Below are 26,154 nucleotides of genomic sequence, written 5' to 3' on the forward strand. Positions count from 1 at the left end.
GCAAATTATTTTAACAAAATTCAATAAAAACATTATACCAAATTTGGCAAACATACCTCAAAGATCTGTGCAAGTTGCACTTCTTTATTTGAGAATATGGCATGTATACAGTGGACAGCCTGTTTTGCTTGGTGAGGAGTACCTCTCTTTGCTTTCTGATGCAAAATAGGAATTAATGTCCTGCAAAAATTAAACACAATATTTCAAAATAAAATATTTATAATGAACAAAAAATTAATTCCAGTAATATTTGCTGGCTGAACTCTTCACCAATGCAGGTCCCTGATCACAGAATTAAAATCTTCAGCATCAAGCTCTCTTTTGAAAGCTGTTCAGGAAGGATAATGAGACAAATGCATGTAAACAACTGACCCTCATCTAGAAATTGAATCATATGTTAAAAAATGAAAGTCTATTGTAAAGCACAATATACTTCACCAGTAAATAGATTATTTGCCATTCACTTTTCACTAATAAAGTCCATACATTCTCTACAGAAGCAGAGGTAGCAAGAACAGATTGAAGCAGTGTTCACAGAATTGGAACAATGAAGTCTCAGGTTTGTTTTTTTTTACTTAAAGTAGGAAAACTGGAAGAATGCTAAAGTATGTTAACAATGTGAACAGAGTATTCCAAGCTGGTGTCTGTCTGAATGACTCCCTCTTAACTAGCTAAGTCTTCCATGGTAGGTTTAATTAAGTGAATAAGGAAACAAGATAGTGCAGGATTCAAATTAATTGTGAACTCGCCGATATAAATGAGGATTACACCAGATTTCCAAGAAGGCGGTATCAGATGGCCGTACTCTCTTGTGATAGTACTGAAATTAGCAGCGGTCTTAGAAAAATCATGTTATTTAAATATTGATATAGCGCCATAACTTCGTATTGTGCTTTACAGAAAATAGAGACCCTATCTCTGCCACAAAAAAATTACAATAGAAATCATATAATCTTTGGAAACAGTAGTGAATAGATGAAAAAATGGACAGACTAGTATTGCAACAAATGAAGTTCTGAAATACATGTTGATTAGAGGTTGATTGTGTACAGCTAGATAAAAGTAGTGGGCTCTGAGTAAAGATTTTAAAGCTGAGACTGAGGACAACATGCACTGTCAAAAGGAGGTCATTCCACACAAAGAGCAGCATGAAACCAGGGCACAAAAATGAGTGGGAGAAGGAAACAAAGAGAACATCAAGGTGAGAAGAGTGGGCAGAGCATAAAGCACAATACAAGGAGTAGGGCTGAATCCAGAAAAGGGTCATGCAGTGCCTTGAAAGTGACTCTTGCCATTGTGACCTCAACCCAGACTTCACAAGCAGGGGCTCTAGGAGAAACCCTAGGGACCCCGCCCAGCCGAGATTCTGGGGTCAGGGAGCATGCTATTTGCTGATGAGGTGGATTAAAAATGTGTGCGTATTGTGTGTGTCTGGTATGTGGCAAGGGTAACAGTGCTGTGGAGGTGGGTAAAGAGTCCTTTGCCTTTTTCTGTAGCTATATGAGAAATAGGATTCTACCCTCTCTGATGAGAGTGAGGGACTTGGCAGGGGGTAAGTTAGCTCCACCTTATGTGTGAGTCCAGAGATACAGTTAAGTTGGAACTGACCCTTGCGTATCAATCACTCCATTGTACAATGAAGTCCTTTTGGGATCTGCTGAGGTTCCTCACTATGGTGGCACTGGAGTGGTCAAGGCCAATAGTGCTTGGTAACTTTAACATCCACATAGACAATGAGTCATCTGAAAAACCCAGGATTTCATGGTCACCAAGGAGCTATCCCAGATGGTTCTGGGCACAAATCATAGTTAGGCAAATACTTAGTTTGGTGTTTGGGATTGCAGTGGAGGTGGAGATTCTCAATGTTATCCCCATGTCACAGACTGATCTTTGGCTCGTTTGATTTCGAGTTAGGGCTCACCTCCCTTGTCTGGACTAGGGACCTGTTTTGATAGTCTTCTCTCAGAAACTAGAGCAGGGGTTCTCAAACTGGGGGTCGGGACCCCTCAGGTGTTACATGGGGGGAGGGGGAGGTCACGAGCTGTCAGCCTCCACCCGAAACCGCGCTTTGCATCCAGCATTTATAATGGTGTTAAATATATAAAAAAGTGTTTTAATTTATATGGGGGTGTGTGTGTGTGTCACACTCAGAGGCTTGCTATGTAAAAGGGGTCACCAGTACAAAAGTTTGAGAACTACTGAACTAGAGGGACCTGAGGAGTTCCAAAAGGGTCTGAGGGAGAACTCCTTTCCTCAGACAGACTATTGATGGACTGGTGAATTATTGTAATACTCTGGTCCTCAATCATCAATGAAGTGCCCTCTGGGACTCTTTTCCACAGTTTCTGCCTCACAGGTCACCTTAATTTATAGAGGGCCTGCAACAACCAAAGCAAAAGAGAAGATGGCCAGAATGGCGGTGATGCAAATCTAGACTCAAATCTGACAGATTGCAACAAAGATTTTTATAACTCCCATCTTGTGGTTGCGAGAGAGGCAAAGAAATGGTTCTTTGCTTCCACCATTATATCTGAATAATCTTATTTAGTTTGCTTGGTTAATCTGAGGAATTTTTTGCTCAGTTGATGAATAAAGTTTCTCCAGTTGAGGGAATTTCTTCATGTCGGATAAAATTGCTCAAATTCAAGTCATAGCTATCTGCCTCAATGGGAGCACAGCATGTTCTGGAGGTGTCAAACCCTAAGGTCAGGTCTATACTAGGAGCACTTTGTCAGTATAGCTATACTGGGTATACTATACTGGCAAAGCATGCCTAGTGTGGATGCAGTTTATGCTGGCAAACCTGCTGGCATACCTTATTTCAGGCCCCCTGCTTTCCCCACTGCAGAATTTGGCGGCTAGATTGCGAGACAGTGTTTCCTTCCACAAGCACTCGAAACCTATGCCTTATGATCTGCACTGGCTGCCTACTGATTTCCAGATTGATTTTAGTTGTTGGTTTTGATTTACAGAGCCCTACATGGCTTGAAAACTGCTGAAGAAATTGCCTCTTTCCCCTCATGTCTCGGGCAGTTATAGTTAGCAGAAGCACCTGAGATGGAACCCACGACTCACAGATAGTAGGTGTTCTTTGTTGAAGAAATGGGTTTTTTACCCACGAAAGCTTATGTCCAAATAAATGTGTTAATCTTTAAGGTGCCACTAGACTCCTCATTGTTTCTGTTAGAATATCCCATATCTTTGGAAGTGGTTTCCAACTTGGTCCATAATAACCAGAGTTTTTAACTTTCAGGGGTCACCTTTTCTCCATTTCTCAAAAAAATGGGAGAGGCTGCGTGAAGGAAACCATTGGGTAGAAATAATGTTCGGAGATTAAATTAAATCTTTATGATATCTTTGCTGTTGCTGGTATTTTAAAATGGGAGGTAGACTACATCCTGCTTTTTAAGTGTATATTTTAAGGAGTTTTTTTAATAATGTATTTATATTAAACCTACAACAAATACATACAAATAAAGTGAGGACAAGGAGTTTAAATGTGAAAAGAGACAGGGAACCAGTGAAGGGATCAAGGTGGTGGGGTAAAAGGCATACAAGTTCACAGCAACAGGAAAGGAAGATTATTTTAGTAGCAACACGGTGAATACGCTAAAGGAGGGGACAGACTTTTAAGTGTTAAAGGCACTACCAGTATGTGAAGAAATACACTCACGATCTTATCTGCGGCAGGTCTGTTTCTATTTTGTGGCCTGTGTTTCTGAAAATCTGAATAGCTGCCTCAGCTACCTTATCATCTTCCATCCTGAGGCACTGCAGGAGAGACTCATATGTCTCTGCAGAGTGGAACGAGGTAGGATGTGTGAAAGACAAAACCTGTAGATACATAGCAAAACCAAAAAATGTTTTTGCACATGCATAATGGATTACCAACAAACAAAATGATTTCCACTTATGTTTCTTTATGAGAAATAACAGTAGCATGTTTATGCCATTTCATATAAGGTGCTTCTTGTAACACATCTTAAGATGCATCTTAAAATACATTAACTAACATTTTGTTTTTCAGGGCTCCCCATCCATTACTTTTTTTTTTAAAAATTGGATTTTTAAATATTTGAACATATTTATTCAAGACATTATTATAGTACTTAGAACTTGTTTTATAGCTCAACCTATGTAAGCAACTCTTTCCGCTCATTTTGAGAAATCTCAAAAGTGTAATTTTTCCAGAATCTTAAATAATTGGGTACAAAAAGAATGACCAGGTTTAACTGATATCCATTTTAATCTAAGTCACAAACATTCAAGCACATCTTGTAAAGGAATTACCTACCTAATAATGTTTTCCCAAACCTGCAGGGATTCAAAACTGGCCACAGGGAGAACAAGTAGCTATCACAAGGCAAAACTACTCTAAGAATACAGGAATTCAGAAAACGTGTGTTAGGAAGGGGGAAAATAGTCAAATGGATGTCCAATAGGATACAAGTACTGTATACCTTTGGATTAATCTGAGCTGGGCTTCCAGGATAAGAGTTGCACACTATACACATATACTACATACACTACAGGACAGGCCCAACAAGGAAAATAACAGAACATCACTGGCCATCATGTACAGCCCCCAGCTAAAACCTCTCCAGCACATCATCAACGATCTACAACCTATTCTGGAAAATGATCTCTTATTCTCGCAGACCTCTCACTGTCCTTGCTTACAGACAGCCCCCGAACCTGAAGCTCACCAGCAACTACACACCACACCACAGAAACACCAACCCAGGAATCAATCCCTGTAACAAACCCTGTTGCCTACTCTGTCCCCATAGGTACTCTAGCGACATCATCAGAGGACCCAACCACGTGAGCCACACCATCAGGAACTCATTCACCTGCACATCTACTAATGTGGTATATGCCATCATGTGCCAGCAATGCCCCTTTGCCATGTACATTGGCCGAACCAGGCAGTCTCTACATAAAAGAATAAATGGACACAAATCAGATGTCAGGAATGGTAACATACAAAAGCCAGTAGGAGAACACTTCAATCTCCTTGGACATTCTATAACAGATTTAAAAGTAGCCATACTTCAACAAAAAAACTTCAAAAACAGACTTCAAAGAGAAACTTCTGAGCTACAATTCATTTGCAAATTTAACACCATTAATTTGGGCTTGAATAGGGACTGGGAGTGGTTGGTTCACTACAAAGGCAATTTTCCCTCTCTTGGTATTGACACCTCCTCCTCAATTATTGGGAATGGACCGCATCCACCCTGATTGAATTGGCCCTGTCAACACTGGTTCTCCACTTGTAAGATAACTCCCTTCTCGTCATGTGTCAGTATATTTATGCCTGCATCTGTAATTTTCACTCCATGTATCTGAAGAAGTGGGTTTTTTTACCCACGAAAGCTTATGCCCAAATAAATGTTATTCTTTAAGGTGCCACCGGACTCCTCGTTGTTTTTACACACATATAGACATCAGATGTAAAGAAATTCTTTGAAAGAGTATCTTACCATAGAGCCAAGAAAGGAAAGATTACTCACCTTGTAGTAAATGGAGTTCTTCGAGATTATGTTGTCCCTATGTGCAGTGCACTTCAGGTTGTGCATGTGCTCCATGCCCAAGACTCCCAACATTTTTCTAGCAGTGTCCATTCGGGCCATGCAAGAGTCCCTGCTTTCAACATGCTCCACACTGAGGACTGATAGACTGCCGTCATTTCAGTTCCTTCTCCCCCCCCTGTACCCCAACAAAAGGACCCGAGGACACAGGGAAAAGGGACAGGTAGTGCACTACGCTTAGGAACAATACATCTCAAAGAACTCCAGTTACTATAAGGTGAATAACCTTTCCTTCTTTGAGTGCTTTTCTCTATAACTTACTGCACTTCAGGTGATACACAGGAAGTTTTCCTCCTCCAGAAGTGGTGGGTGTCCAGAGCCCTGTACCATGCAGAACTGCCCTGCCCATGGACGCCTCTGAGGCAGCTGATTGCACCAGGGCATAATGTCTCATGAAGGTATGCACAGAGCTCCATGTTGCTGCTCTGTAGATGTTAATACAGACTTCCCTAAATAGGCGACTGAGGATGCCTGGGCTCGTGAGTGTGTTTTCACACTGCCTCCAAAGAGACACTGTTCAATTCGTAACAGAGCACTATGCAGCCCGAGATCCACTTTGACAGACTCTTGACGAAAAGGCCTCTTTGTCATCCTCTCTGCAAACAAGAGGAAAAGTCTAGGAGACTTCTGGAATGCCTTTATCCTTTGCAGATAAAAGGCAAGGGCCCTACACACATCCAGACAGCACCACTTCGTCTCTTCTCTCCTGGCATCTGGCTTAGGTTATAATACAGGGAAGTGGGGTGCTTTGATTGATGTGAAAGTCTGATACCACCTTACGGACAAACCTCGGGAACAGTTTCAGGAACAACTTGTCCTTGTGGAAGATAATGTGTATCAATGCTCTCCCATGAGTCCCCCTAATTCACCTATCCTCCTGGCTGACATGATTATAATCAGGAATGCTACCTTCATGGAAAGGTGTAGCAAGGAGCAAGATGGCTCAGACAGTACCCCTGTCAAGAGTTGATAAGACCAAATTTAAGTCTCAGGCTGGCATGGGATTCACCATTGGAGGGAAGATCCTAAGTAAGCCCTTCAGGAACCAGGATGTGACTAGATATGAGAACATATAGTAGGTGCCCACTGGTGGGTGGAACACACTGATGGTTGCTAGGTGGACCCTAAGGTAGCTGAGAGAGAGTCCCAAGGATTTTAAAGAGAATTGGTAGTCTACCACAACTGACACCCCAGATCACAGAAAGAAAAGTCCCTATTGACCACACCAGATTGCAAACCTCTTCCATTCTGTGTAGTAGCACGTACTGGTAGCATTCTTCCTACTTCTACTCAGTAGGGCCCTGAGCAGGCCTCTCTAGGTTCAAAATCCATCCAAATCTATACCCTCATGTGTAGCGTGGATGAGTTGGGATGGCGAATCCTGCTGTAATCCTGTGCCAAGAGGTCTTGAACCAGGGAAGGCCAGGCTGATAGCTACAACAGTGTGGGTTACCAGAACTGACGGGCCCAACCCAGCCCTATGAAAATAACCTGCGCCTTGTCCTGCTTGATCTTCCTTAGTAACCGGGGAAACAAAGGGATCAGGGGAAACACATATCTCAGGATCCCTGACCATTGCATGAGGAAGGTGTCACTCAGAGAGCCCAGGCTGCAAACACCACTTCGGAGCAGGACTCCTCTCACTTTTAGTTCACATTGGGAGAAACCAGCCTGTGATCACATGACCACAAAAGTCCCACTTGTGCTCTCTGGAGAAAGATCTCCTGAGGGAGTCTGCCAGGGTATTCTGAACCCCTGGGAGATGGATGGCAATCAGGGCAATTTGAAGAGCTATGCACAAGTCCAGAGTTGCGGGAAATATACCCCTTCCCTGCTTGCTGATGTAGTAGACTGCCATCATGTTGTAGACAATACCTATAAAAGATATTACCTCACCCACCTTGTCTCTCTGCCATCGTGGTGTTTAACAGCACCTGGACTGACTGGCCATGAAGTGAGGGGGCAACAGCTTGCAGGTCAACTCGAGCACATTGAGGTCAAGCATAGATTCCCAAGAGGACAATGTCTCTTGGGTCACCTGCCCCTCTATGTGGGCCCCCCCAACATACTAGGGATGTGTCTGTGGCACAATCCTCACTATGAGCAAGGAAATGAACAGGGTCCTCTTTCCACCCCACCCACACACCTTTTTCCTGTCCACTCACCAGTCCAGGGAGTCCAAGACCCTTTGAGGAATTGAAACTAGAAAGTGGAGGCTGTGTCCGCCCAGAGCGTAAACAGACTGAGCCACACTTGCAGGTATCTGAGGTGGAGCCTTGTAAATGGGGTCCCATGACTACTTGCAGGCATATTACCCAACAGGGCCAGGCAAGACCAAATGGACATCCTGGGGCTCATCCAGATTTGCTATATAAGCCTGTCGATGGCTAAGAAACTGTTGTCTGGTAGGTACGCCCTTGGTGACATCACATCCAGCCTTGCTCCAATAAACTCTATAATTTGTGTGAATACCAGGGTGGACTTGTCCTATTTCACTCTGAGACCCAGTCTCTCATACAGGTCCAGAAGTTTTAGTTAGGAAGTGAGGGTGTGTCTTGTGCCACTAGCTCCCCTGTTCTCCTGGCCAAAATGATGGCTATGAGGAACAAGAGCTAAAGAGACAAATGAAGGCGGGAAGTTTCCCATAGGTTCAAACAGGTGTTTCCTCAGAGCACTTAGCACTAAGTTGAGGTCTCATAGTGAAGTAGGTTCCTTGACAGGAGGAAAAAGGTTGAACAGACCTTTAATAAACCTTGCAGTGGTCGAGAGTGTCAAGTCTGAAAATCCCTTGATGGAGGGATGAATGGCTGTTCGGGCAGCTAGGTGAACCTTGATTGAGCTCATTGATAATCCTGCAGTTTTTAAATGTAGTGAGTAATGGAGAATGTGTGTGTCAGGCAGGACTTGAGAGGAGGCATAGATCAATGGTTGCTCCAAGCCTGGAAGTGTTTCCACCTCAGTAGGCAAGATTTGCTTGTCAAGGATTTCTTACTATTAAGCAGTCCTGTTTGTACCTCTGTGGAGCAATCTTGATCTATACCAGAAAGCCAACTAGTAGGTAGGTCGTGAAGTGAAGTGCCCAGAGGTTGGGGTGGGTGATGGATTCCAACTCCTAAGTAAGGATATCCACTGTCAGGGCAAGGCAGAAAGAAGGTATAGCTCAGTGGTTTGAGCATTGGCCTGCTAAACCCAGGGTTGTGAGTTCAATCCTTGAGGCGGCCACTTGGGGATCTAGGGCAAAATCAGTACTTGGTCCTGCTAATGAAGGCAGGGGGCTGGACTCGATGACCTTTCAAGGTCCCTTCCAGTTCTAGGAGATGGGATATCTCCATTAATTTCAATTTCAGGTTATCAAGACATGAGCACCAGCTCTGGGAACGACACCTATCTCAGCCACTACAGTGCTATGAGGATGGCTACTTATATCTCCCGTTTCAATTTGTTTAGGACTTTAGGCAGTGAAGACATCCAGGGATAAGCATATAGCAATACATGAGGCCAATGGAAGACTAGGGTCTCACCAGTTGAGTTGCAGCTGTACTCTTTCCCTTGAACAGAATTGTCCACAGTTTGTATTAGATTTCTTTGCAACACCATACATCTCCAGATTACCCCAAAAAAGACACATCCTTCGGAATTCCTCATTCAGCACCTGCAGATGGAAATGTCTGCTGAGCAAGTCTGCCATTGTGTTCTGAAGTCCTTGAAATAAACCGCTGAGACCTGTATGGGGCATGATATGCACCAGTTTTACAGTGTTACAGATAAGGACTGGGATCTTGCTCCTCCTTGTTGATTGATATAATATATTGCTGCTCTGCTGTCCAGCATTATTCTGATTGGGTGGCCCGTGATGTGGGGTAGAAAGTGCTGATAAGCAACAAGAACAACTCTCAGCTCTAGTATGCTGATGTGGAAGATCACCTCTTGAGGGGTCCATTTGCCTTGAGCTGTGAAGTTCTGAAATTGTGCGCCCAAGCCTATCAGGCAGGTGTCTGTAGTGATGATCCTTGTGGGAAGAACCTGCAAGAATGGAACTCCCTCACATACTTTTTGTGGATCCTTCCACCAACTTAGAGAATCGAGGACCCTCTGAGGTATGGACACCTGCTTTGATAAACTGTGCTTGTTGGGGGTGTAGATGGTTCTCAGCCAGGCTTGAAGACATTGGAATGTATCTTGCTAAGGGTGTCACAAACGTACAAGCTGCCCTATGGCCCAGGAGTTGCAATCAAGCCCTTGAAGTGGTTGTCAGGCTCTGTTGTACTGTAGAAATGAGATTGGATATTACGGCAAACCTTTCCATAGGTAAGTATGCTCTGGCAGTGGAGGAGTCCAGAGTAGCCCTGATGAAGTCTCCAGGTTGAGTGGACATGAGTGCACACTTTTCTATATTGAGGCAGAGGCCCAGGGAACAGAACAGTGATATGGCTCTGTGGGTTGCTATCTACACCTTGAGAAATGAGTGATCTTTCAGGAGCCAATCATCCAGGTATTCTCATCCGGCAAAGATGGGCTGAGACTGCTAAGAGGACTTTGGTAAAAGACTCTAGGGGTAGCGAAGAGGCCAAAGAGTAGGATGTGATACTAGTAGCAGTCCTTACCCACGACAAAATGTAGGAAACAACTGTGGAGAGATGGGTGGTTATATGAAAACAAACATCCTGAAGGTCAAGGGAGACAAACCAATCTCCTGAATCCAGGGAGGGAATTATTGTTGCTAGGATTATCTTTCTGAACTGTTGAGGGTGGACAAAGCTGTTCAAAGTTCCAAGATCCAGAACTGGTTTCCATCCTCCGTTTTCATTTGGAAACAAGAAGTACCAGGAACAGAACCCTTTCCTGACAAGGAAAGGAAAGTCCAGTGGAACAGATTCAATCACCCCCAGGCTTGGGAGGGATTGTTACCTCTTGCCTCAAGAGACCCTCATGAGAGCACTCCATAAAGAGGGACAGGGAGAGGGTGCTCCTCAACTGCATGGCATAACCCATGGACAACTCCAGAATCCATCTGTCTCAGGTGATGAGCTCCCAGGGAGGCAGAAAATGGGAGAGATCATCCCCATAAAGGTGGAGGGGAGATAGGTACAGAGCAGGATCTGGAGCAAGAGAGAGCTCATGACCCTCAACTAACAAGTCAAAAAGGTTGTTTTGAGGATGTAGGCAACTTGGAAGTCACTGCAGAGTATGGCCCTTTCTTAGCATACTTGAGCTTCTTTTGGGGAAGTTCAGCCAATCAGGCGGACTCGTAGAGGACTGGGTGAGAGCATTGCACTGACTGTGATCTACTGTATTTTCTCTTTGATGCAGATGCATAGATGCAAAGATTGTAGTGTCGCCCAGGAGTCCTAAAGTGAATGAAGGTATCAATCTATAGGAACATTGAACAATTTGGGTCCCTCAAAAGGGGAGGTCCCAAACAGTTTTATACCTCCCCCCTGGAGGCCAGAAAGACTGCAGCCAAAAAGCTTGGCGCATTACCAGTGCCATAGCCATGGAACATGCAGCTGTACAGGCTGCATCAAGTGAGGCCTGGAGAGATGCTTTGGCAATTGTCTGGGCATCTGTTATGAGAGCTTGAAATTGTTCCCTCTGGTCCTGTAGCAGATCAGAAAAAATGAGAACTTTAAATAGTTTATAAAATAATATTTTGCCATCACAGCAATTAGTAATTGGCTACTAGAAATTACAAGGAGCTCAGAATAGCTCAGAAGATCTAGCTATTTCAGCTCCGTGTCTGATGGCGCTGAACGGGATCTATGTTGCCTCTTTTGCTCATTAACAGCTTCAACCACTGGGATTTAGGTGTTGGGTAGTAGAAAAAAATACTCCAAGCAGAATATAGTATTTTTTTTTGTCAGTCTGTTTACACATAGGTAGTATAGTGGTTGAGGACTGATACAGGCTGATACCATACAGGCTGGGGCCAGTAACACATCATTGACAGGCAAGGCAATTTTGCCCTGAGGCGATATATGGAGGATGTCCAACAAGTCATGTTGGGGTTCCTGCATCGACTCTAATAGAATTTGCAAGGTCTCTGCTATCTGTTTGTTAAGGTCTTGAAATGGTCATTCTAAGATGGTGGGGGAGGCATAACAACTGCATCTGGCAAGGAGGAGGATTTGAGGTAAAGTAGTGGTTCTTCTTCCTCTGCAAGTTACTCCTGTGAAGCTGATGCTTTTGACACATCCTCTTAAGAGATGGAATCCTGTAAAGCTGGTTGCCACAAGGGGCCCCTGGGTTCCAATAAGCCCACTGAGATGGAAAGAGGAAGGGGGAAGGACCACAGGGTTGTCCTTACCCGATTTGCTGGGTGTGTGTTCTGCAAGGGCTTCCTCCGGGTGCACTGCAAGAGAAGGAGGCTGGAATAGTAAAGTAGGGGAGCCTTGTATGGACATCTCAATCAGATGAGGTGTCACTCCCATGTCCATCCAAGGGGCAAACAGTGCAGTACTATTCGTTGAGTGGGTACCGGAGGTCAAGTCTTGGTTAGATGGTATCAGAGAATATGTTGGAAGTTCCTCTTGGTACCCTCAATGGATTTGTGAGGAACCAGTGACAGTGTTGGTACCAGACAGTACATCAATTCTGGAAGGTAAGTCTGTACTAGTGGGGAGTAGCTCTCAGTAACCTGGAACAACGATGACTCAGGTTTTTCAAGGATCTGAAGATCCTTATGGCAAAGAAGACTAGATGGTACCAACAATTCCGAACACTGACCCTCAGGAGTTAGTATGTTGGGTGGTACTGGAGTGCGATCCATGTACGTGTCTCTGCTGGCAGAGGAAGGTGGTACCGATGACTACTTCAGTTTAACCTTAAAGTCCTTGTGCTTTGGAGGCATTGGGTCTGGTGCCGGCTTTGGTGCCTCCGTGGGTTAACAGACAGCTTTTTGGTACACGGTGTAGTTTCCCTAGCTGGTGCCAGGGTCTCCATACTGGAAGAGATGGGGACCTTAGCAATAACCTGTGTAGGGATGTGAGGTCTCCTGAGATCCAGACCAAAAGGGTGTCTTTCCCCTTCTCTTATCCTGTTCCAGGGAATGGGATCTCTTCTTTATTGATGGTCTGGGAAGTTCTAAGGCGTCAGCAGTGACAGTCCCCAAGGGCTCCATGAGTAACCGAATTAGATGCAGGGGCAGGGGAGAAGGGAGTGACTCAGACCCCAGAGATCTCAGAGAATGTTCCACATCAACAGGAGTTTTAGCCTGTCCTCCCTCAGTTTTTTACATCTACTTTTAAATCCTGAGCAGATCTTACATTTGGGGGGGATAGGAGTCTCTCCCAAGCAGCAGAGACAGCTCGAGCGTCCGTCATGCAGGGAAAACACCTGTGGCAGGTCTGGCAGAGTTTGAAGCTTGGGGTCTTGGGTGTAACCCATAACTCAAGGACAGAGAAAAAATAAAGGCCCAAATCAACCAAATGAAAGAAGGGAATAAAAAAGAGGGAATTCCGATACTCACTGCAAAGGAATAAAAATATATTAAGCAAGAGAAGTAGCTAGCTAACGGATGTTGTGACACACCATCTTAAGCCACAGTTGACTGAGAAGGAACTGGAGTGGCATGAGTCTACCACGCTCTTTCCCCACCCCCCTCATATCAAAGCACAGGAATATCCAGGGCACAAGCAGAGACCTGTGGACGTGTGTGACAAAAATCTCTGATCAAAAGTACACAGTGCACATACATAGAAACATAGAAGTGTAGAACTGGAAGGAACTTCAATAGTCATCTAGTCCAGTCCTCTGCACTCAAGGCAGGACTAAGTAACAACTAGACCATTCCTAACAGGTGCTTGTCTAACCTGTTCTTAAATACCTCCAATGACAGAGATTCCACAACCTCCCATGGCAATATGTTCCAGTGCTTAACTACCCTAACAGTTAGGAAGTTTTTCCTGATGTCCAACCTAAACCTCCCTTGAGGCAATATAAGCCCATTGCTTCTTGTCCTGAGGTGGAGCACCCAGAGGGACACTACTTGAAAAAAAAACACTCTATTCTTGCCCTACAAACCTTGGTACTGGCTTATTTCTCTAGTGTTCTTTCAGCTATACACCATGTACCACTCACTCCACATAAGCTGCATGACTAATTTCCCCATTAGTGTCCATCCCCCTTGGATTTCTTCCAGATGGCTCCCATATGCGTTTATCTGTCATGCTACCACACTCTTCTTCAAGTCCTTCCTCAAAACTTTCTTCTTCTGAAAGACCTTTACCTCCTTAGTTTCCTTCTTAGAGGAATATTAACACTCAACAACTAAAAACCTTTATGTTGCATTAAGCTGCATTAAGAAATAATCCAAAACCGTAACTGTACAGGTGCATGCTAAAATTCTCTGTTCAGTCACAGTGCTATTGTCACCTACCATTCCCCATATTGTGTTAGATAATGCTAACAGACATTGTACAATCTAAATAGTAGTTAATTATATAACACTATCTGGTCAATATACAGGATATTGGTTAATACTGTTAATTCCGTATTAAGAAATGTACCTATATGTGCTAAAACAATGTAATTGTACAGTCTTATTGTAAATGACCCAAAATATGAATAAATAAAATATTTGTTCCCCTGCCCTCAAACCATATGAATACAGTAAACTTTTCAGTGAAAGGTATGAGACAGGTTCTTACCTGCCTTATAAAGTGCCTACAGCACTATTGATGCTATGTAAATAACTAATGTATTATTACAAAATATTGTGTGCCATAATATTTTATAATAGCTGAAGTTGGAAAAAGTTGGTAAATATTGCTATCTTATTAAACACAATGCGAAATCCTTCCTCTCAAAATCACTTTTCAGGTCTAAACCTCTGAAATTCAAAAGACTCCTTCAAAAGTGAAATATATGAGTTTAATGAAGAACAAAATTCTACATTACATCATCATAACTCATGAATGCTAAATATAGAGCCAATTTGTATAACTTACAGATCTTCTAACACACCATCCAAGAAAATTCACCAACAACCTTTTGAGTGTAGAATTAGGTTTGTGCTTATAAAGTAGTATTGATATTCAAAATTCCTTTTTCTTAAGCATTTCCCTCCCCCCCGCCCCCTTTAAAGGCACTTTTTTTGGAGATTTAAGATCTTTTGGGGTGCTTGGCTCCCTAATGTGAGGGGTAAACCAGAATGTGCCTCCTCCACTTAGTTCCTCTCTTCTGCTTTACTCCCCTCTGGTCATGCTTAGAGGTGAAATTTTGTTTTTGCTACTCTCTGGATAATTTCTTCCCAGTGAGATCTTCCATCTGGTAAGCCGTCCCAGCAGCACAAAGGCTCCAGAAGAGATCAAGGAAACTATAGTTCCAGCAGGAAGCTCCAGCAGGGTCCAGCTGCTGGTTCCAAGATTGTCTCCTCCAGCCAGGATTTTCCTTCATTCTATTTAGGCATTGGTATCCTGTTCATCGCCACTGTATTGCTATGCTGCCACTGGTTCCAGCAGCCCCTCCTGCCTAAGCTTCTATATGGAACTATGACACCTGAGATCCTGGGGGAAGTCAGGTCTTACACAGGGTCAAGGGAATGTACTGGGCCCATGTAGGTAACAAGAGGAATGGTAACCAGGCAGGATGCAGAAAGACTTGTCTGACTTGAGCTACTGTAGATATAGAGCAGAGGTGGGCAAAGTACGGCCCGCGGGAACTTCCTGCCCGGCCCTTGAGCTCCTGGCCCAGGAGGCTAGCCCCCTCCCCCGCAGCTCACTGCACCGCTGGCGCAATACTCTGTTCGACAGAGCTGCGACCTCTTGCTGGGTAGCACAGCTGCAGAGCCACGGCCTGAGGTGGTGCTCTGGGCTGCGCGGTGGCGTGGCTGGCTCAGCTGGGCAGCACAGCTGCCTGTCCTGGTGCTCTGGGCAGTGTGGTAAGGGGGCAGGGAACAGGGCGTTGGATAGAGGGCAGGGGAGTTCAGGGTGGTGGTCAGGGGATGGGGGTGTGGACAGGGGTCGGAACGGTCACTGGGCGGGGAACAGGGGAGTTGAATGGGGGCAGGAGTCCCAGGGGGAGGGGCAGTCAGGAAGAAGGGGGATTGGATGGGGCGGCAGGGGGCAGTCAGGGGCAGGGGTGCCGGGGGCGGTCAGGGAGAAGGGGTGGTTGGATGGGGCAGGGGTTCCAGGGGCAGTCAGGAATGAGAGGAGGGGTTGGCTGGGGCAGTGGGGGGCAGTTAGGGGACAGGGAGGGATGAATGGGGCAGGAGTCCTGGGGGGGCTGTCAGGGGACAGGGAATGGGGAGGGGTGGGCCAGATAGAGGGTGGGGGCCGGGCCACGCCTGGCTGTTTGGGGAGGCACAGCCTCCCCAACCAGCCCTCCATACAATTTCGGAACCCCGATGTGGCCCTCAGGCCAAAAAGTTTGCCCGCCCCTGGTGTAGAATCTGTTTGCATCAACTGGATCCATAGGGACTCCTGGTCACAACCATCAGCTGCAGTTCCTCTGCAGGTGGAAAAGCTGAGGCCCCACTACAACTGACTGGTACACTATTTGCTACCTTAATAGGGGTGCAATTGGAAAACTGTTCAGTGTCTTGTAGACAATAGGGGATGGTCTCATGGATTAGACTAGAAAGTGCTGATGATAACACAGTGACTAATTCCTTTAGCCTCTCTAGAAGTCACTGGAGGATGCAACTCTTTTTAAAGACAGGAGAATTCAGGAGGAATCACATATAATCTTCATATTAAACAAATTTTGCTGCAATATTTAGCATTTGCATTATGAAGACTAAAAATAGCTTTTTGGGAGAAAGGTGTGAAAGGGAAAAGTATGTAACAGAGGGGCAGGATTTTCCTGCTGCATCCCTTTTAGCAGGCATTGGATCTCTGCAGGCTGTTGCCGGTTGCTAACATACCAGATGTAGTTTATTAGATTCTGCTCTAAATATGAAGTAAATGTGAGCTTCCCTCTGTGGTGAGGAAGCTAAGGTCTGAGACAGACAGGCCACACTTAGAAATGGGGCTTAGGCTGGAGATTACATAATGGTATTTTTGTATTACTCTTCTTCTTAATAAAACCAAATTCCAAGATGTGGTGACTTTTTGACTGTTTACAAGAAGTGGGTAATTTATTGAAGCTGTTTGGGGACTCCATTACCATACAGTGTAAGAAAACTAATCTACATTGCTGTAGAATACCTTGAGAAGTTCAAGTCCTGCACGAATAGCAGTATCAGGACTTACACCCTCCTCTTCATCATCAGCTGTTCCCTCTATAGATTTATTCATCAGCTTTACTAGTGCGCTAAAATAAGAAATGTTAAATAAAGATATATTATTAAACTTGATTATGTGCATTAACAGAGACACCATAGATTATTATGACAAAGAATTTTCAGATTAGCTTCATTTAGTTTTGGCAATGAACTAGATTGGTCAGTTTTAAAATCCTTTACTTCCTGGTTCTCATGGACTAATAAAAAGATGTTATGCTTATAGGTTCCTGATTTTTCTGGGAAATATTTTATTTAAAAAGCCATTTCAGTTAAATCAAAAGAATATGAAAACACATATATAATAGTTTGGTAAATGATCCCACCTCCCCTCAACACACCTGTTGCCCAAAGCCTTTATTTTGGTGACAAACTGAGTTGGTAGTATTAGCTCACTTACATAATCAGGCTGCCAGGTAAGTCACAAAAGGAACCCCAAAATTCTCCTCCTCAAACCCACAAAGATAAAGTAATTGATTCAATTATTAGATAGCATTCTGTGTCCAGTGTTAGCTATATGGAAGTTATATATGCCTGTCATCCTCAAATAAGGCCTCCAAATAGTCAATTTACCAATACCATCTTTTATATTAATGTTTCTACAATTTGCACTACTAAGCCTTAAAAAAAAAAAAAAAAAAAATAGCAGAAATTAAGTCAAGTTTTCTAGACTGATGGAAATGAAGACAACTATATAAACAATTTTTAAAAATGCAGATAGATACTTCTGTACCAGATGTAAATTAATATGGAAGATAATCCTAGTATTAACATCCTCTTTAAAGTCAGTAATGGGTCAGTATAATCTTCCAGCCTACCTAATGGCTTCTGAGTCAATGTGCACTGGGGCAATTCTTTCCAAAAGAAATTTGACCATCTCCAGGAAAGGATTTGTTGGCTGCTTGGGATTTGCAAGCTTCCGGGCTATCTCCCGCTACAAAAAGAAAAAAGTGTTATATTACAAGCAAAAATCATTACACTAATTTTAATTATTTCTGAAGTGTTATACATTTTGTATTTGTAGAAATAATGCTGAACAAAAGTCAATTCTTCACAAACTAGCTTCACAGTTCATACAATCATTGAAAAGGATGGGCTGTGGCTACCATGGACTTTTAATGGGAGTGATGGGAGTTAGGCATCTATGCACTTTTGTAATGCCACATAGGTTCCTATCTGCACCCGTAGGTGCCTAAATACCTTTATAAATCTGACCCAGTATCTTTTATGCAAATAACCAATGGCTTAAGCACTTCATCCCACTACCTAAGAAAAAACGGTTACTTACTGTGGCACTCTGTACCTCAAAGAAACACCCTGGAACCCCATATTCACCCATCATATAATTATGATATATTTCATACAAAGTGTGCCATGTAAGATATCATATGAAAAGTCACAATCTGCTGAAACCCATCATTCTGTCAAAACACGTCTATCATTAGTGTATATGAAATTAGGAGATTTTGTTGTATGATCATTACTGAAATATGTTGTAAGTTTGAGAGTCTTCCAGTGCTAGTTCTTCCGCGACAACAAAGAAGGTGATACTCTCTCAAGAGGGCATTAAACAACCCTTAATCAGCAGGGGAGTGATAAGCAAGGGACTTACAATGTTGTAAAGAGAGCTTCACAAGCCTTACACAATGGGAGATTGCTCAACTCCATGTAGGGAGACTGGATATCCTGATTTTATAGGGGCAGTCCTCATATTCAGGGCTTTTTCTTATGTAGGTGCCTATTATCTCCCACCCCTGTGCCGATTTTTCAGACTTTCAGACTTGCTATCTGGTCACCCTATCTCCGTGACTCAGCAAAGCCCACCAGGACATGTTGGGACTTATGTTTTCCAGGCACATGAACTGAGGATATAAAATACGGGACAGTGGCATCATGCTTTTGCCTTTCTCCTCCCCTACATAAGATGGGATGCTGGGAAAACAAAGATTTGGACTGAGGAGACTGGTACCAAGCTTAAAGGGGAAGCCTGTGTACTGAGAACTGTAACCTACCTGCAATATCCAGTGGGGTGAAGAAAGCTGCTTGATCCAAATACTGCCTAATCGAATAAGGTTTAAGATTTAGACTGTGTGCTTACCTTTTATTTTCTTTGGTAACTATCTCTGATCTTTTGTGCCCATCACTTATAACCATTTAAAATCTATCTTTTTGAAGTTAATAACCCTGTTTTATATTTTGCCGAAAACAGTGTGTTTTGCTTGAAGTGCTTGGGAAATCTCAGCTCAGTTTACAAAGGCTAGTGTGCATCGTCTCTACATCGAGGGAGGGGCAGACTGGGTAATAAACTTACATTGGTCAGGCTTCTATCCAGGGTAAGATGGTATATTCCGGAGGTACAAGGCTGGGGACTTGGGAGATTCGCTGGTGCCTTTCTCTGTGTGAGTCATGAGTGGCTCAGGGAGCATTCACATAATTTAGCTGGGTTTGGAGCTCCACATGCTGCTGTGCTAAGTGATAGTGCCTGGAAGGGTTCGTGGCTTGTCACAAGCAACGCATTGTGAGAGACAGCCCAGGCTGGAGAGTTAAGGGAGCACAGACAGATGGAAGTACAAGAAAATAATGCATATGTCCACACTGCAATTTAACACCAGAGGCTGGCCCATATCAGCTGACTTGGGCTCATGGGGCTCAGGCTGCATGGCTGTAAAATTGCAGTATAGATGTTTGGGCTCAGGGACCCTCCTCCATTGTTGTGTCCCAGAGCTCAGGCTTCAGCCTGAGCCAGATAGTCTACACTGCAATTTTACAACCCTGAGAACCCAAACAAGCTGACCTGAGCCAGTTGCAGGTGTTTAACTGCAGTGTAGACATACCCAAGGAGACAGTATTGCTCAGTATGGCAGACAGTGGTTTCAGTACACCAGCAGCCTAACTGCTGTTAACTTTTTAGTAAGCATCACAGCAAAGAAGAATTTTAAGGAGGCATTTGAAGGAAGATAATGAGTTAGTTTTGCAGATGCTGATGGGGAATTTCTTTAAAGTGTAAGGGGCAGCATGGGCGAAAAAACAAAGGTGCTTGTTTGAACTTTAATTAGAGGGACATGTAGGCTGGCATCTTGGGCCAACTGGAAGAGGAAGTTGACATCTTGACAGTGAATGAGAGGATAGATAGGGTGAGCACAGGCCATGAAAGGCACTAAAAGTGAAGACGAACAGCTTACGTTTGATGTGATAGAGACGAGGAGCCAGTAGAGGGATGCAAGGATCCCAGTTTGGAGGAGGTTCTTGAACTGGTGGGGTAAGTACTGAGTAACCTCTTTAAAAATCTGGATATAGTCGGGTCAGAGAAAACTTAACAAGACTGCATGGGGGGAGGAGAGTGGCATGCTGAAATTGATGTAAGGTGGACTTTAATGGAACTGAACAAAATATAATCGATGGGTCAAGATTGTGCTAGGTTGTCCACATTTAAGAATTCTAACAAACTCTCTCTACAACACACTCACACCAGCATCAATTTCCTGTAAACTATAATCAGATTCAACAATGGAACCCTTCAGACATACACAAGAAGCCCATGGATGACCATACTTGCCGTCACAGATCCAGTAACCACCCCAAATACACCAAGAAATCTGTTATCTACAGCCACACACTCATATACCACAGAATATGTTCTGAGGAGAAAGACTGGGATACAGATCTTAGCACGCTCAAAACTGCCTTCTCCGAACAAGGACACTCCATCAGAGAAGTAGATGGCATCATGGAATGAGCCACACAAATACCCCAAGACAACCTGCTTCAATACAGAAAAAATGAACTCTCCAGCCACATATCCCTGTAGTTAAGAAGAGAACCTGAGACAAAAGTCCTTGTATTAGAGGCCTGCGGCCTGAACTAAAGTGGTCAAAACTTTGCTGACATAAAGCACAGTCAGGTCGGGAGCAAGAGGCAGGCCCTGCTCACAGAATTTGGCAAGCATAGGGCTCATAATGCAAAAACACATATTCCTAAGTGATGCAAGGTACAAAGCACTCAAGCAAGCACATTCCAGAAGGGTGGTAACAGAACACCTCAATACCAGCACATTCCCCAAAGATAACAGGAACATGCTGACCCATCATAAGGATAAGGTCAGAATGACAGCATGATGAAGACAGATGTTTTGATCGAACCTACAGGTACAAGGCAATGGGTGGCACCCTAATACGTCAGAGTACATAACCTGTTTGTATTGGTGCATAAAGATGTATCTCAGAGTGAGTGTCTTCGTCCAGCCAAGGAGGCAGTGGAAAGTCCCGCCACTGACTGAGCTGCATCCATTGTCCGGCATACATGTGCTAGTGTAACTGTAGACATTGATCTGGGGAGCTAGGACCGTGCTTTGTTGACAATAAACCTGACCAAACATCTTCGCACCTTAATGGATTTTGTGGTCATTGGGTGGTTCACTTGAGATCTGCTGTGCCAGCTATTTGTGCAGAGCTGGGACAGCACAGAGGGAAAACACACACGCAGCTAAACATCTGATGACAACCCCTAGTTGTCACCTACCACCCTTCTCTGGAACCCAGATGGGGTATCGTTAAACAAATTACAACCCATACTTGATGGGGACCACATCCCGAAAGAAATCTTTCCCAAACCCCCACTTCTGGCCTTCAAACAAACCCCCAAACTTGCCAAGCTCATCATCAGAAGCAAGTTCCCCCCACCCAGGATACACCAACTCAAAGTGGCACCAGACCCTGCCAGAACAACAGATGTAAAACCTGTAGACACATCTCCACTGCTATGGTGATAAACACCCCCAACAATTCCCCCTTCAAGATCCAGGGGTCTTACACATACCTATCACAACGTGATGTCCCTTATTCACTGCACTAAATATCCCAACGACAACTACATGGATGAAACAACACACACTACACTCTCAAATGAATTCACGCAGAAAAATGATACAAGACAAAACCACATTATCTCCTGTGGGGAACACTTTTCAAAAAAACAATCACTCCATATTTGACCTCAGTCCTCCTCCTCCAAGATAATCTGCACAAAACACCTTCAAAAGACAAGCCTTGGAGCTTAAACTGATAACTATGCTAGACACTAAAAATCATGGTCTTAATAAAGACCAATCTGTAACCCACTAAAACTCTGCCTATTTTGTCCTATGGCTGCAGAGATTCTAATGGGCCACATTACCTTGAACGAACTCTTGGAATATGTATTAACTTCTTATGCCAAACATCTGTTTCACCTTGTATTTAGCTGTGACACTGTGTACTTTTCCCAGACCTGAAGAAGAGCTCTGTGTAGCTCAACATCTTTGTCTCCATCACCAGCAGAACATTGTCCAATGAAAAATACTGCCACACCCACCTCGTCTCTCTAATATCCTGGGACCAACATGGCTATAACAACACTGCAAACAAATTTTAAAAGGGTAAATAGGATGACCTGGGTGACTATAGACCTATCAACCTGACTTTGATCCCAGACAAAATAAACAGAACGTATGTTATAGAACTCTATTAATGAAGAATTAAATGTGAGTAATATAATTTGTGCCAATCAAAATGAGTTTAGTCAAATTAATTTTATTTTTTTATGACACGATTACAATTTGGTTGACAAACGTAATAGTACTGATCCCTTAGACTTCTGTATGGCATTTTGACTGTATGATATTTTGATTAGAAACCAGAACTATACAAAATCAACATGGCAAACATTAAATTACATTAAAAACTAGCTAAATTATAGGGCTCAAAATGTAACTAAACAGGATATCTTCATCATCCAGCGGATATGCTTCAGTGGGGTCCCACAGGGATTGGTTCTTGGCCCTATCTATGCTAGTCAACATTTTTATCAATGATTTGGAAGAAAACATAAAATACTGATAAATTTCGAAGATGGCACAAAGATTGGAGGCATGGTAAATAATGAGGATGACAGGTCACTAATATAGAGTGATCTGGATCATTTGGTAAGCTGGGTGCAAGCAAATAATATACATTTTAATATGGCTAAATGTATATCCATACAGCTAATGAGGAGGATACAGGCCATGCTTACAGGACTGGGGGGCTCTATCCTGGAAAGTAGTGACTCTGAAAAATGCTTGAGCATTATAGTGGGTAATCAGCTGAACATGAGCTCCCAGTGCGACACTTGTGGTCAGAAGGGCTACTTTGATCTTTGGATGTATAAAACAGGAAATATCTAGTAGGAGGAGAGAGGTTACATTACCTCTGTATTTGGCACTGGTACAACCACTACTGTTATACAGCATCCAGTTCTGGTGTCTACAATTCAAGAAGGAAGTTAATAAATTGTAGAGGGTTCAGAGAACAGCTGTGAGAATGACTAAAGGATTAGACAACATGCCCTATGATGAGACATTCAAGGAGCTCATTCTATTTAGCTTATCAAAGAGAAGTACCTAAACAGATAACAGAAATTTTATAATAAAGGTCTCCTCTTTACTCTGGCAGATAAAGGTGTAACAAGATCCAGTGACTGGAAGCTGAAGCCTAGGAAGTCTGCTCAGTTGCTGATGGCTCCTGGGAGAGCTGTTGGAGTTATCTCATGGTGTCAACAACATGTCCATAACTTGATTGCCTCCCGGCATAGGTGTGACAAGCAGGCATCTCCTGGCTTGTTTACATAATACATCGCAGATGTGTCATCCATGAGAATATGCATAATGGAATTCTTTAAAACAGGAAGGAATGTTATGCAAGCTAATCTGATCACTCATAATTCTAGACCATTTATGTATAGAGTAGAGTCATGTCCTTTTAAGAACACATTCCTTGTATCTGGAGGTGGTCTAGTTGTGCACCTCAATCCCTGTCCCTGACGCATCTGTGATCAGTGTCTTTTGTAGGAAGAGATGTGGAGAAGGGGGTAGTACTCCCTTCTGAACATTCTTGGGATTTGACCACTAGCTCAGTGATGACAGAATGTGAGCTGGAACCACGATATGCATGTTCATTTGATGTCTCCTGTGATGGTACATCGACCTTAGCCAGCCTTGTAAAGGACGTAGGTGAAGCCCAGTTGGTGGTGTGTGCACAATGACAAGTGGCTTAGAAGTCTGAAGTGACGTCTTACTGTGTGTGCAACGGGGTAGTTGGCCCCTTAGATGAAACTGGAGCCAGTTCTGCTGTTCCAGTCCAGGTGCACCCTAATTTGGTGTAACGAGTTTGGTGTAACCCTGGGAGTTATAAATGTAAGACAGATCAAAGGCAAGGGATGGTTTAGAACCCAGGGTTGAGAGAGAGTTCAGAAAAAGAGCACAGCTAGCTTAAGAGCTTCAAGGAGGGATGATTGAAGCTCTGAAGTGAATATTCCTGATTTGAAGAGTGAAACCCCTCTACTGATCTGTGCAAATGGAGGGGAGAAGGGGTGTCCTGAGGAGGGGAGAAATGAGTAGACATCCTTCAATGGTGCCGCTGGATCTTTGAGGTGGCACTAGTAATGTGAGCTCTGGAATGTACACCGGTGCTCAGTGTAGTGCCACCAGGGCCAAGATTGGTGCCAGAGACATAGCAACCTTCTCCAACATCATGTTGACTGGCACCTTTAAAATGTTTTATTGTTGGGGCAAATACTACTACCAATGCCAACCCTGGTGCTTGTCAGTCGCTAACGGTGTTAGATGTAGGCACTCAGTCTCTTTGCTACCAAGCTAGAAGCTGTGCCAGTGTCATTTGCCCCATCACAGAAGTGGGATTAGTGCTCCGTTCCTGGGATGAGAGTGAAGGTTTATGCCTCTCCTTACGGAAAGAGAGATGAGTGTCAAGAATCATGTTTATCTTGGTGTTCTGATATCCCTTGTCTGGTGAGGAGCAGCATCAGTTTTCAGTGCTGGCGTTGTAGCCAGTACCGAGATAGTTTTTGCTGGTCTCAGATCATTGTCCAATGGTGTCACAGTTCCTTTGCTAGTACTGCCCTTAGGTGTTGCATGCTGGCTAACAGGGTCACTGGCTGATTGGGACTTAGAAGTGATGAGCTCCATTTTGGAGATTGATGCCCATTCTCCAAGGTCTGAAGTTCCTCTCACTGATTGCTCAAGAAGGTAAAACTTCTGCTAAGGGCCCCTTGATTTACTTGTTTTTGTAGAAAAAGTACAGCAAACCAAGCAGCAGTCCAGCACATGTCTCTCACCTTTATGCAGCCTTTATGATAGTCTGTCAGAGGAATAAGTTTGTTATACGATGGACAGAGTTTGAAGCCTAATGGCTTCAAAAACACCATTTTAGGTTAAGAAGTGGCACAGAATGCTACAGACAACTTAAGAAATTAAGTTTTTTTTAAATGTTATTAAAAATTAAAGGAAAGGGGAAATTTGTTAGGAAGTTGACCTTAACTGCCTAATTAGAGGAGGAAATTGCAAAAAGAAAAATTTCACTGATGGCAGTAAGAAGGAACTGAGGGTTGGTTGTAGCCATTCTACTTTTAATGCTCTCAGGTAGGGGAAGGACATAAGGACATGCCTGGTGCATGAGAGGCCCAACAAACAATGCTATTCAAAGAGTCTGATCTTGCGCACAAGCTGAATGAGCACCTGGAGTGAGATCCATAGGACATATACTCTCCTGATGGAATACTATCACAGCTGAGTCCAGTGGAGACACTTAAGTTTGATTCCTTTCTTGCAACAAGAGATAGGAGACAGAAAACAGGATGTTCTTTTGAGGGTCCTACGCTCTGGAACTTGACCCCCACTTTGTCTGAAATAGCCTGAATTTGTTGATCTTCATATTTCACTGTAAAGTCCAAGGCTCTATTTGGGGGGGAGATGGTGTTTTTATGAGGGAATTATTTTTTTGGTTGAGTAGGATTTTTTTTTTTCTTTTGCTGCTGCTGCAGTGGTATCTATTGGCTGGTATGTTAACTTTCCAGGGCTGCTAGGTGATATTTCTGTGACTAAATTTAAATTACTGTTAGGATTTTAAGTTTAATTACTGTCAGGAAGCCTAGAGCTTGTGAGCATATAGGCACTCTCTTATACTTTAAATCAAGATAAATAAAATGTAAACTTGAAACAGAATTGGCCAAAGTCTGGTCTACAGTTTCACAATGTGCTTTAAAAGTTCCCCCATCTTTAATATATATGTACGGCATACAGATACTACAGGTCTCAGCATGTGACTGTTCTGAGCAATGGCATTTCTGTATTGAAAATAAACAGATAGAGATTGCTGCTTGAAAAAAAAAAATCAGCAGAGGCCATCTGGCTCTAGACAAGTTGCCAACTTGGACGTCAGGTGGACAAAATCTGGAGAGTCAAAATTTAAATATGGAAAACTTCCACATGATCTACTTCTTGGTCCTACGTACCTAGCTCCTTAAAATTATAAA

The 26,154-nt window shown here is 43.4% G+C and overlaps 1 protein-coding gene across 3 annotated transcripts in view; it reads right to left on the reverse strand.

Annotated features, from left to right (window-relative positions):
• PDS5A (PDS5 cohesin associated factor A) overlaps window positions 1-26,154 on the reverse strand; it is a 170,230-nt gene that overhangs the window by 34,067 nt on the left and 110,009 nt on the right. For all 3 annotated transcript variants that reach the window (XM_054030065.1, XM_054030066.1, XM_054030067.1), the window contains exons 17-20: window positions 17,631-17,746; window positions 16,739-16,844; window positions 3,674-3,834; window positions 57-180 (exon numbers count right to left, since the gene is read on the reverse strand). In XM_054030065.1, the coding sequence (XP_053886040.1) occupies window positions 57-180; window positions 3,674-3,834; window positions 16,739-16,844; window positions 17,631-17,746 (507 nt within the window). The remainder of the gene's footprint in view (window positions 1-56; window positions 181-3,673; window positions 3,835-16,738; window positions 16,845-17,630; window positions 17,747-26,154) is intronic.

Source organism: Malaclemys terrapin, chromosome 5, assembly GCF_027887155.1.
Source record: "Malaclemys terrapin pileata isolate rMalTer1 chromosome 5, rMalTer1.hap1, whole genome shotgun sequence".
Taxonomy (NCBI): domain Eukaryota; kingdom Metazoa; phylum Chordata; order Testudines; family Emydidae; genus Malaclemys; species Malaclemys terrapin.